Genomic DNA, 13,165 nt, shown 5'->3' on the forward strand with positions numbered 1-13,165 from the left:
GTCATGCTTTTTCAAATTAATCAGTTATCAATGCAAGGAACCTACTATTCTACCAATAAATAATATATGCAAATTGGATTAGTATGTGCCAATAAAAATGTAACTAGATGTAAGTCCAAGTAAGTGATTGGTTGAAAACATATAGTTACTGCCCAATAGAGATAAAAAAAATAATAAAGAATTATTTTAAAAAATTTGTACCATCATAGAAAAAAATTGTTTATTAAATTAAATTTCGCTTTTACAGAAGAAAACATTGTTTATATTGTTTACATTCAACACAGTAAGTATTAAAATATGTGGAACAATTCCTCAAATAGTATGTTTTTATGACCATAAAACAAACGGTCTTGGAATCAACAAATGATCCAGTTAAGAATTTATGAATTTTGAAGATATCCTGCTGTGAACGCAGCAGCGGCCTCACAGTGTGCATTTCAAAAAGTGAACAACAACCTGCCAACAGTTAAGAGTGAGATAAACCTGACTTACCTTTCAGCTGTGTTAATTACTTTGGCGTTGCTTAATTGACAAGTGCAAGCTCACTCGGAGATAATGGCATGAATTCTGTTCATTTTTCATAGCATTTCTTTGCTCTGTAAAATTTTAGAAACTTTAGACAAAAACAAAAGAAAAGAAAATACCTGAACAGTATTAAATCTTGTATACTTATGCAACTACAATAAAACTGATTACCTCCCTTAATCTGCTGAGATGAATTATTTAGTTTTACCAGTTAAATCTTTTAATCTACTATAGCCACTGCCTACCCTACAATTTGGGGTGGGGAGAGAGAGAATGAGTGAGCGCGAATGAGTGAGCGCGAATGTGTGAGCGTTTTCCCAAAGTTCTTTCAAGAATTAGGTTGGCAAGACACCTGCTTCCAAGTTATGGAGCAAGTTATATTAAGTACGGATCTCAGTCTTAGACTTGCAGGTTTCACAGGAAAGAAATCCCTCAGGAAAATGTCCTGGGTTAATCCACAGGGAAAGATCCACAGTTTGTATAATTCAGAGATCTTTCCTCTTTTTGGAACCTCATTGCATATTCAGTTCCATAGGATCCAACATTGATCTCGAGTGGATGTTACCACCACCTTTAGACACAGGATTGGTGGAATGCAGATAAGACCAGATGCACATAAATATTCTCACGCTGGGTAATGAAGTTCATCAACAGCATGAACAATACCCAGTCACAGCTGCTATCATGGCTAGATACAAAGTTTTCGTCAAGGACATGTTCTCAGTTCTTGTGTCCTCAGTGTCCCAGATGGCCGATATGGAAGACCAACTGCAGTTTTTTCTCTTCCTTGTGAATCAGTGTCTCATATGAAGTTGCCAAGATCATCATGTGGCCGAAGACTTCATGTTTCTGCTGTTTGGCCTATACATTTCGGTTCAGTCTATGTACATAGCTGCAGGCCTCAATTCACTTATACCCATCCTTATTTAAAGGTCACTAGCATTTACTTCACAGAAAATGGCTGCAGCAGTATCCTCCTTTGGGCCGGTGGGGCAGCAGCCGTGGAAAACAGTTACAGTTTCACTGTCTGCTTGCAACAAAAACACAAGGTCAGAACCCCCAGGCCCCTTCCCTAAGAGGGGGAGTTCCCTACTCAAACAGGGCCAGTAACCTCCCCCCCACTCAAGCACATCCTCCTCCTGGGTGAGATCCGCTACCCTGGACACAAAACCCAAACCAGGATCTGTTAAACTCAAAGCACCCCACGCTCACTCAAACTCCGAGTGAGCATACTGTAGATTCCAGACCAGCTCAGCAGAAAACAATGCAGCAAAACTATCACGGACATACAGATCAAAGGCATAGTTACAACAACAATGCAATGCCATGCTCCCCTCTCTCTGTTGTCACAACAGCCCAGAAGAGCAGCACAGCTCTGTTGCTTCTAGCTGCTCAGGATTGCAAAATCTCCGTCCCTCTCAGTAATACTCGCCTTTCATCTGTCCATCTGAAACTGTATTTTGAGAAATGTAGGCAGTTTCCCCAAAAAACAAGTGAATTTCATCCGGTCTGTGCCATCTTCTCACAAACTCTCTCAACCTCCCTCCCACCCCCAATCCCATCATTTACCCAGCAGCCTTTGTCAAAAGACTTATAGGGCAGCCTCTCTCGTAACTAGACAGCGGCTTGGTCTTTGTCCATCCAAGATGAATCCTGCTCTCCTCCAGTCCAGCTGGTTCAAGTCCTTTTCAGCAGCAGCAGTCCTAAGCCCCAGTGCCAGACTGCTGCAGCACTCGTCGCTCTGCCTCTTCAGTTTTTCGGCTGTGTGGTGTGGACACTGATCCCTCCTCTTCCTCCTTACTCAGCATCAGCCCACATGGCACCAAAGCTAATAATCCCTCCTCTTCTTCTGCCCATGCTGTTTTATATATTTTTTTTTGCCATTGGCCCAGCACAACTCACATGATGGTAAAACTGGGTGGGCAATGACTACGCCACTGAACCCACCGGTGTGGGCCTCCTTTAGGCCCACACCGGCCAACGCTGACCATGCTTCTTCTGGGCATAAGGCTGATGCTCCTCCTTCCCACTTGGGCCCTGCTTCTGCAAAAACATCTGGAATTTTTTAGTGTTAGCCCAGAGACCCAGCAATTCCAGACAGTTCCCAGGTCTGAATAGAAGATGTCATAAAAGTTGTGTGATATGAAATATTTTATGCTATTATTATGCCTGAGATACACCTGACCGTTACTGAAATCTCTCCTGTTGATGGCAACTGCTGGAATCTATGGATTTGCAGACCAAGTACCGAACCGGCAGAGGATGGCACAGTTACAGACCTCTGTTCTAAACTTAAAAACTGGAGATATGGGAACGAGCAGCGGATAAGGACATTAGAGCTCTAGACAGACTTCTCAAATTATGCGTCTGATGCAATAATGTGAGCTGGGCTGTGTGCACAGTTCTACCCACAGATTGTACTCTCCGTGCAGCAAGAAGTTGTGCATGCAGGCACGTAGGCTTAAATTTCATGGTTTCTTAATGCTCAGAATTCCTGGTCAGAGCTGTTGTAAAGTTACTCCAGTTAACGTTAGTCTATGGCTGCTAAACCTGGTATTCAGGGTTCCTGTACTCTGAATTTATGTGCATAAAGCACAAGCTGCACATAAATCTATTTTTCTGCGATTAAAGCATGTTTTATATTTGTTAAGCCTTGTGGGGCGGTTCTTGCCTCCTGCCAGCTGAGGGCTTCGGTGGGACCCTTGAACACTCTATGGCCCACATTTCCTGTTGGTGGCCATCTTGTTCCTGTTTGGGCACACATATTCCAGGCTCACAGTCTGCACCTGGTCCTTTGTTTCTTGTTTCTGTTTAAGACGAGATTGCTTTGTGTATCCAATATTCCTGTTTGGACCTTGCTTGCTTCATGTATCCAGTTTTCCCCACAGAGGTTCTACACTATTTCTGTGGGCACTTTTGTGTCTTCATGTTTTCTTGCAGTGGTCCTGTTTTTGTGACTGCTTTCATGTCTCCAGATCTGGGATCTACATTGCATTTCTGTGTGACTTGTGTTTCCTGTTGGCCACCAGCACCTGAGGGATCAACCCAAGGGGAAGGTAGCCACAGCAAGCAGAAGATTTGTCTCTCTGCTCTAGTTGGAATACATCAGTCTTGCCTTGTATGTGCACTGCTTTGGAGGCCACATCTCTGGTAGATTACATTATTTCATGCAGAGAATATGCTTTGCACAAAAATGTTATTTTGGCACATTTGTACATACAAAATGTTTTCTATACAGAAAACGTGTTTTATGCAAAAAAAAAAAAAAATCATTTTATGCATGCTAAACATGTCTTCTGTGCACTTCTTTGGGTTAGTGTGCTTTTAAAACTCCTGATGCATTAAACATTGGCTTATTGCATCAGGAGTGGGGGCAGATATCCTGAATGTTTTCCAGTTGAGGAGACCACGTGTCTCTGGGTCACAGGTCTTGTTCTACCAGAGCCTCTGTTAGATGGCACCATAGACTCATTCTGAAATAATTACTGCAATTTTCAATCAATATCAGATCAGTGTACTCATGTATGCAGATATGGACATAGCTAGTATCCTACTTGTTATCATATGTGAGCAATTTATAACAATGAGAAGATGTAAATTTTTTATTTGCTCCTGTATTTAATAAGTAATACAGACAGGGTACTGCCTCCCTTTGCTGTGTTTCTGCTTAACATGCTTTTTTATATCTCTGCTTCTGTGATCTAGCCTTTCTTTCTGAAAATGTGCTGTAACTGACAAGTATCTAAAAATAAAAAGAACACTAATTTATTCTATAAAGGTAATATCTGAGGAAGAGAAGGGGCCTGGTAGACAGAGTCACAGATCGAGGGACTTGTCTAGTTACAACTTAGCACTTTTAACCAACCTGCCTCAACCATGTAAATTATAGTATAAAGGAGATACATTATGTGCAATTTAAATAAAAGTAAGGGTCAGCGAACAAGTTGTAGGCAACACCTTTTTGTTGGACTAACAATATATCAGTTACAAGTAAGACTAATGAAAAGGTTTTTTCTTTGATATACAGATTATTTTGAAGACTTTCTTCCTAGTGGAGATAATAAACAATTAGTGATTTAGAATATATTCAATTAACCCCGTTTTCAGTGATTGACTAGTTTTAGTTCTGTTGCTGGTCATTCTCTAATCATTAATTACCAAGTTATCAAATTTAAAATCTATAGTTTTAAAAGACATCTAATAAATAAAATACTAAAGTCACAGTCACTTTGGGCAATTTTTTTAAATCAATAGATACATAAATATTAAATAAATATACCCACTCCTTAATCAGCTTTTAAGACTTTAGTAACAAATTAAGATGCAGACAGAAGCCCAGAAGCTAGAGCGGGGCTATCCAGTCTGTTGCACCAAATGCCACATATATGGTTATCTTTTGGTGGGAGGTTGCATAAATGCACAATCTCTGGAGGCCAGGGTGGCAGACAAAGATATTTAGAGACCTTCAAGGATATAGTAGAGTGGTTCCAACTCCAGTCTAACAGCCCTTAGGCTGCTTTACAGGAGCAAGATCCCCTGGCAGGAGACTATTACCTTAGCGTGGCTGTGGGTGATCTTGGGAGCTAGGATCTGCCATCCAGGTGATCCTTTATCCTCTTGCACAAAGGATGTTTCTTCCTGCTAGAACAGTCATTATGTATGGGATTTCATAAGAACATAAGAAATTGCCATGCTGGGTCAGACCAAGGGTCCATCAAGCCCAGCATCCTGTTTCCAACAGTGGCCAATCCAGGCCATAAGAACCTGGCAATTACCCAAACACCAAGAAAATCCCATGCTACTGATGCCAGTAATAGCAGTGACTATTCCCTAAGTCAACTTGATTAATAGCCGTTAATGGACTTCTCCTCCAAGAACTTATCCAAACCTTTTTTGAACCCAGCTACACTAACTACTCTAACCAGCTACACTAACCTCCACAGCTGACAGACCTCTTTTATGACCTAACTATGGGCTATAAGGGAGGTGTGGTCCTAGTCCAATTCAGCATTCTCTGTCTCTGGTAACTGCGGACACAAGAAAGAGACAAACTCCCTGGCCTGGTTGAGTCCTTGTTGCTCCTGGAACAATGCCTCTAGGAACTGATTTTCCCCAGTGACAGCATTCTCCCAGGCCTTGCTCCTGGGAGTTATCCCAGTATGCTAGGGGTCTGTGGAACTTCCAGTGAACACTTCCTGAATCCATATGAATCTGGTAGCCCTTAAAAAAAAAAAAAAAGAAAAAAAAGAAAAAGGCCTGCAGAACTGCTCTCTGTCCCTGATCCTCCCTTCCCTCTCTCTTTCTTCTCTGTTGAAGGCTGGCTGGCTAGCTAGCTAGCTAAATAAATAAATAAATAAATAAATAAATAAATGCTTAAGGTTTGAAAGAGCAGAAATGGCATAATGCCGGGTCTGCTTTGCAGCCAGTAGTGGATCTCTGGAGGTGGTGAGTAGCGGCTGTGCCATTTATTTCCTTGTGGAGTGGAAAGTCAGCATCAGGGCTTGCTCTGCTGCAGTTGTATGTGCGCAAAGCTGAGGGAGGGCATCTAATGAATGTGTTTGTTCATCTCAGGGAAGGGGAATCTTAACACACAGCGCCTGTGCCTTGTTTGGTTTTCTTTGCTGTTTCTGGAGCATTATAAAATTGCATAGAGGAAGATCATGCTTTGTTTACAGGGCTAAGTAGGTACCCAGCATTGCAGGCTTCCTCTGCCTGGTCTGTGAAGGAGAACCAAACAGGGACCCTCAGGGGGAAGATTTTAGCTCAGTCTAAAGAAGATCTAGAAAAGTTAGAGAAGGATCTGGAGGATTCAAAACCCCAGAGGCGTCCTGAAGATAAAAAATGTGCAGGATCAGAGTCTCAAGATGGCCGCATAAGAACATAAGAAGTTGCCATACTGGGTCAGTCCAGTATTTTGTTTCTAACAGTGGACAATCCAGTTTACAAATAACTGGCAAGTACCCAAACATTAAATAGATCCCATGCTACTATATGCCAATAATAGCAGTGGCTATTCCCTAAGTCAACTTGATTAATAACAGTTTATGGACTTCTCCTCTAGGAATGTATCCAAACTTTTTTTAAACCAAACTATACTAACTGCCTTAACCACATCCTCCAGAAATAAATTCCTGAACTTGTGTGTTGAGTGAAAAAGAATTCTCCAATTTGTTTTAAATGTGCTATTTGCTAACTCCATGGGATGCCTCCTAGTTCTTTTGTTATCTGAAAAAGTAAATAACAGATTCACATCTGCTAATTTTCCACACCTAACCTCTTTGAAAATTTACTAAAAAAAACCCCAAAAAAAACCCAAAACAGGCAGACGCAAGCGTTAAGCTGAACACACAGGTTTACCCGCTGTTTAACATTCATTTTGTGAGCATAAACCTTACTGCCAATGCAACGAGTTTTAAGTTCACAAAATGAGCATTCACAAAAATGGTTAGTTTAGCACCCTAGCATAGAAATTCCATGCTAACGAGGGCATTAAGCATGTCTTCTCAATACAGAGAGGTGCGCTGGCTGAAAACACATTTTGTTAAAGCTGGAAACTTTACGCCTGGGTCAGAGGTGGATTAAAGTTTCCAGCATGGCTATCTGGCATTGGACAGGCAAAAAGATAAATTCTCCAGGCTAGCCAGATAAATATGGACTTATCCAGGTTAGCTATTAATGCATAGATTATTGCATCAGCCTGAAAGTTTGTACCTGAGGTAATGGACGTGAAGGGAATTGCAAGGAGCAGCAGCAGAATTTGAACCCGTTTCTAGCCAACTACTCTAACCACTAGGCTGCGCCTCCACACCGTTAGAGCTTGTCTTATGTATGAAGCAGTTTTTCCTTACTTCCAGTAATCAAACTGTCAGTTCCTTCAAAAACGTAAGGTCCCCCCATTCCCTATTTCAGTATACTTATTATTCTACCTTTCAAATGGATGGGCATTCTCTCCAAAATATGGATGACTATAAACAGTTTGTAATTCAAAAAAATCTAAAATATTACTGATTTCCAGCATGCAAGTAAAAACAGCTTGACTAACAAGTTCTGAGACGTAGTTTCCCTGCTTGGTTTGAGGAGGAAGTACAGTATTTTGTACCTCCGCCCCTACACCTATACTTCAACGCTTCCGGACTCAAGGAACCACAACGCGCATGCTCGGGCTTCACGTCTCCATGGCAACCGCAGGCCACCAGAAGTGTTCATTAAGTCGCCCCAGAACCCGTCACCATGCTTTCACAGCATCGTCAGCGGCCCCCTCCCCAGCCCTTCACCCGCGCCTGGGGTCTTCCATGCCGGTGCAGTCTCAGTCACCTACCCCAGCCCGGTGCGCACTCACAGCATGGCACAAGATAGTCATGAAATAAAAAGATACTATCCGCAGTAAAGACGGTTACATATTTCTTACCACCCTCAAGTTAATTTATCTCAGTCCAACGTTGTTACTACACAGAAATCTCCTTTGCCCTTTGCAGCTAAGCAGGACCGCCGTAGCAGGAGCAGCGGCAGCCAGCAGGGCGCATGCGTTACGTTGTTAGTCAACCTGGGATCGGTTCGGGAACAGTGGCCGCCGGCAGTGCGCATGCGCAGTATTATTAGTCGCTGTAAGACCGGAAGTAGCTACTGGATGCCAGGAGCAGCTCTTCTCGCCGGCAATGTCTCCGTGTCGGTGCGCATGCGTCCCTCGGTCTTTCTCGGTGTAGGCCAGAAGGAAGGAGGTAGTGTGTTATTATTGCTAACAATCGTGCGTGCAGAAATAACAATCGCTTATACATTTAAAAAGCGGACAAGTTTGGCGGAATAACTGCCTGCTTGTCAACACTGAGCACGGGCACGCAGTAACAAATCCAAGCTTGCCCACACTGTCCTGTAAGTGCTGCTCGGTCCCAATCTGTTGGGACTTTGTCTAGGGAGAATCATTTAGTTTCCAGTCTTGTACAATTGGTGGTTTTATGCACATCAGTGGTGATTGTTGGTTTGATGGTTAAATAATTCTACAACATATAATGTAATACAATAGCTTATTCATCTTACTTTTACATATAGTCTGGCATCACCTTAGTGTTGAAAGTTAAACATTTTGTCTGAATTTCTGTTAAATGTAACTTTTTGAAATTATAATAAAGAATTCTATTTCTCTAATCTAGACATTCTGTGATATGTGTTTGAAGTCCAATGGCTTCTGAAGATCTGCCATGCAAGGACTGGTATAGCATTCTGGGTGCAGAATCTACAGAAAGCTTGACTGAAATAAAACAAAAGTATCAAAAGCTAGTATTACTGGTAAGTGAAATGTTACCTAATTTTAACTGCAGAAGTAGACATAAAAATATTAAGCAATTTAGAAAAATAACAATGCTAGATTTGTACCATATATATATATAAATATTTACTAACTAAATTAAGAAAAATAATAAACATGGATTCCTTATGTGTTTAATGCATTACATAATGTAGAATTGTTCAACTTCAAAATGAGTCAATCAGACTATGACAATCAATAGTGACAAAACTGAATGATTCTGCAGCATGCTAGCACTCCCCTAATGTTAATTTTAATTGTTTTTGAGAAATTGAAGCTGGCAGTTTTAAACTACCACCTATTAATATTGCGCATAAAATAAGAGTGCTACAAAATTAATTTGTTATAAATCAGGCTATAGTAGAAATCTTTCTTTTTCACTTTCATATTAGTCTTGATGGCAAAGATGAAAAAATCCTGGGAGACTGGTCACGTCACGTGGGTGTCTAAAATTGAAAAAATAAAAAGGCAAAGAAACAAATTTAAAGTAAAAACAAAAATATTTAAAAAAATGCCAAACAAAATTAAACAAATTACCAACAATGAAAAAAGTAAGGAAAAAATTCTCTACTACTTAAAATTTTTTGACTGGTGCTTAATTTTTCTAAATAATTTCCATGCCATGTTTGATGGAAGATGGAGTGTTATTTTTTGTAATGTTTTTACAGTTTAAAAGTGAACATAATTTGTGTGTTTTCTGTTTTATGAATTGGGTATCTTGTCTACAGTGTTTATATTGTCTTAATTTTTCTATTTTAACCTTCATGTTCTGTAATCTTGTGATACTGATCAAAATGGTAGACATCAATACAAAAAGAGGTCCTGCTTTTAACACAGATTCATAATCAAATTTGCCAAGTTGAACCTAATTTTGACCCAGAGAATCAAATTCCTTGGGGCTTGGATAGATTTATTAAAGGAGAACGCATTCCTTCCATCAGATCCGGCATCCTGTCTTCAAGCACTAGTTCAGAACTTAGTAGAGTGGGATCAAGTCCTGGCCCGAGCAATTCTAGTTGTCCTCAGGCACATGGTGGCTGTAGTGTATGTGGAACCCTAGACTTGCCTCCACATGAGAGTTCTCCATTGAGGCCTTCACATCCAGTCAGATCAGCTGCTCCAGCCCTTGTTGCACTCTATGAAGGTTACTAAAGAGATGACAAGGCTCTTCTTTGGTGGCTAGATCCACAGATCGTGGAGATAGATGCTCCCCTTCGAATTTTGCCTCAGGTAACTTTGATGACGGATTCATGCACACAGGCCCTTTCTGAACTCGAGATATGGTCAGCAAAAAGAGCATCATTTTCAGATCAACCTCTTGGAGCTATGAGCAATTCGCCATATGCTGAGAGTGTTCTCGCATTTTCTTCAGGGAAGTTCTGTTCCAAATTGATAATATACAAAGGGGTACTGGGTCCTGAACTGTCTGCCAGAAGTTTGAATATTTGGGAGTGGTATCGCAATCACAGAGCTTTTCTCCAAGCAACTTAACATTCCAGAATCCCCAACAGGATTTTTCATCCCCAGGAATGGTCCCCGGACCAGAATGTAGCAGACAATTTGATCCCCGGAGTTGTCAAGTCAGTCAGTATTCACATTGGAAGACGACAAGAAAGTCTACAAGTTTTGCTCTATTCTTCCAGTTCAAATCCGCTCCAGGCATTCTTCTGCTCAAGTGTGATGCAGATCTGTATGCCTTTCCACCACTTCCATGAGTAGTGAGGATGGTGCATTTCTTATCCTCATCACTCCAGCTTGGCTCAGACAAGTGTGGTTCTCTTATCTTGTGCGATTGTCAGTCCATCCACCGATACCTCTGGAATCCGATCCAGCTCTACTAACGAAGGAGGGTCCTACATATCATCCAAACCTCCCTTCCTCATCATTGTCACTATCTAAGGAGGTTGAGGATGACATGATTTCAGCCAGGAAGCAATACCAGACAAGCATACTGTTTTTAAGTGAAACCATTTTTCCTTTTGGTGTCAGGCAGGCTCCTTGAATCCATTTGCCTGTGCTCTGAAAGATTTGCTTCGGATGTTGTTGGTCAGAGTGTATCTCGGTGCCAAAGCTGCTTTCTATCCATTCTCTGTCGAAGTTCATGAAAGATGTGTGGCATACGAGACCTCTGGTTGCAAAGCCACCGGTGCCATGGAATCTCGTCATCTTGGCCTAACTGATGAAGCTCCCTATGAGCCTCTGGAGTTGACTTCCTTTAGTTTTTTACCTGGAAAATGGTATTTCTAGTTGCTGTCACTTCGGCTAGAAGATACAATGAATTACAAGCATGGGTTCGTTACTCTCTGAATCTCAATTTTTCTAAACACAGCGGTGCTTTGCACTCGCTCCAAGTTTCTACTGGAAATGGTTTCTGTGTTTCATTTGAATCAAGCAATTGGTTTGCCCACGTTCTTTCCAAAAACCTCATGCAAGTAAAGGAAAGAAGGTCTTCCATTCCCTAGCCTATAAAAGGGCTTTGGTGAGTTGTCTGAAGAGAACTCAACCACATCATCAGACTTCTTAACTTTTCACCTCTGCGAGCCTAACAGACTGGGAATAGCTGTTGCCAAGCGTATGTTGTCCAACTGGCTAGCAGATTATATCGCACATTGCTATGCTGTGGTTGGCCTCTAGAACACAGACTGTGTTGAGTCTCATAAAGTAAGACCTATCTCAGTGGCTCATCTAAGAGCTGTGTCCATTGACGATATCTGCAAAGCTGCAACTGGGTCATCAGTCTGGACAATCTATCAAGAAGTGACAGTAACTTTGGGCAAGCAGTTTTGACAGCTTGTTCATCCAGTAGTCCACTCTCACAGGAGGGGTCCAGGTTGAGTTTCCAGTAAGTACTCCATTTGCAACCCTCAGGTTTGGGATGCCACGTGTCATGGCTAATTTAGCCCTGCTTTTCGACAGAGAAGGCAAGTTTGCATATCGTAAACTGGGTTCTTCATAGCAGGATGAATTTGTCATGCTTACCCACCTGCCTTCCTGGAGAGTAAACTACCTGCTAAAGCTAAACTCTACAGTGGACTGAGTGGCTCATGAGACAGCAAATGTGTGGGAACTCCTGTGAATGCTGAGTAGTAAAAACTCTATTTATTTAGCTAAAGAGTTGGATCCATTTGGTGCCATCAGATAATGGCTGCATGTTACGGTAAATACATTCTTCTGTCTATGGAGAACTGCTTTCTGGGCCCTTGATAGGTTAGAGCAAGGGACTATGAACCAGGGAAACTAGGGTTCAAATCTCACTGCTTTTCTTTGTGACCTTGGGCAAGTCACTTTACCCTCTATTGTCCACTGGGGATGGGGAAGTTCCTATAGTACTTGAATGTAATCCATTTTGAAGTACCTAAAAATAAAAAGGCTACCCAGAGCGGCATACAAAATGGATACTAAAAGCATTTCCGTACTATTTTGCTATACTAGTACAGTGAATCCTTACAGGTGGGTTATGTCTCCATACCAGCAGATGGAGACAAAGCACAAAGACTTTATCCATGATATCATTGCCACTACATATAGGTTGTGCAACACAAGAAACTGCCTTCAGCTGATGGTAGGGACCCCGGTGCTGCAGCAAGATTTTTTTTTTAGAAGACTGACGTTGCTGTGGGCCAGGCTCCTGGTTCTGCCTTGCCCCAGAGGGGTCTTGGTAGAGCCTGGAGTGAGGGGGAGGATTTCTCTCTATCTAAAAAAAACCAGAGTCAAAAGAAAGTTGTCCAGTATTTTGGAGTGAATCCTTTGGCACCCCCTCCTCCCTCCTTTTTGCTTTAAGAAGAAGCTCAAAAAAAGATTGAACTCCCCACAAAGATAGCAGCGACTCTGTGCTGTTTCCGGAAGGGCCTTTCTGGTGGCGAATACAGGTTGCAGGAAGCCTGTTTGCAATCTCCATACCCAAGGGATAAGGGTCCTGCTTTAGAAGGGGCTTCTTTCGTCGGCTTCTGCTTCACTGCACCGTCGGATGTCTCTGTGCCAACATGAAGAAAACAGTGCTGCTGCTGTGCTACAGGTGGCTCCAGGCAGGCAATTTCTTTTTCAGAGCCCTTATGTTTTTCCGGTATGTGGCCGGGAAAGTCCGTAGATGAGTGCTCGCGAGCATCTAGCAAGCTCCAGTGCCACCCACCAAGCTGGTTGGGAAGGCCTCATTGGCAGAACCTCAGACTGAGCATGCTGCAGGGAAAGCTTGTTCCATGCTGACTTTGGCAGGGGCATTGGCTATTTTGGGCCAGCTTCCCACGGATATTTCTGTCCCCCTGCAGTCTTCATTGGGCTCAGGGGATTTTAGTGATCTCCCAGCTTTGGCTATTGCTGACATTTCTCTGCAACAGGATG

At 42.1% G+C, this 13,165-nt stretch overlaps 2 protein-coding genes across 5 annotated transcripts in view; one reads left to right on the top strand and one right to left on the bottom strand.

Moving 5' to 3' along the window:
- The window catches only part of DCDC1 (doublecortin domain containing 1), a 351,456-nt gene extending 343,336 nt beyond the window's left edge, over positions 1–8,120 (bottom strand). Inside the window, exons 1-2 of one of the 2 annotated variants that reach the window (XM_029583130.1) lie at positions 7,934–8,120; positions 493–596 (exon numbers count right to left, since the gene is read on the bottom strand). The gene's annotated coding sequence lies outside the window, so the exon portion shown is untranslated. The remainder of the gene's footprint in view (positions 1–492; positions 597–7,933) is intronic. The other variant, XM_029583129.1, reaches the window with a different exon arrangement.
- The window catches only part of DNAJC24 (DnaJ heat shock protein family (Hsp40) member C24), a 39,919-nt gene continuing 34,870 nt past the window's right edge, over positions 8,117–13,165 (top strand). For 2 of the 3 annotated variants that reach the window (XM_029583140.1, XM_029583142.1), the window contains exons 1-2: positions 8,117–8,243; positions 8,673–8,808. In XM_029583140.1, coding sequence (XP_029439000.1) covers positions 8,701–8,808 — 108 coding nt within the window. In that variant the 5' untranslated portion in view covers positions 8,117–8,243; positions 8,673–8,700. Of the gene's footprint in view, positions 8,244–8,273; positions 8,395–8,672; positions 8,809–13,165 lie in introns of those variants that run through there. The other variant, XM_029583141.1, reaches the window with a different exon arrangement.

Source organism: Rhinatrema bivittatum, chromosome 17 (assembly GCF_901001135.1).
Source record: "Rhinatrema bivittatum chromosome 17, aRhiBiv1.1, whole genome shotgun sequence".
NCBI classification, from domain to species: Eukaryota; Metazoa; Chordata; class Amphibia; order Gymnophiona; family Rhinatrematidae; genus Rhinatrema; species Rhinatrema bivittatum.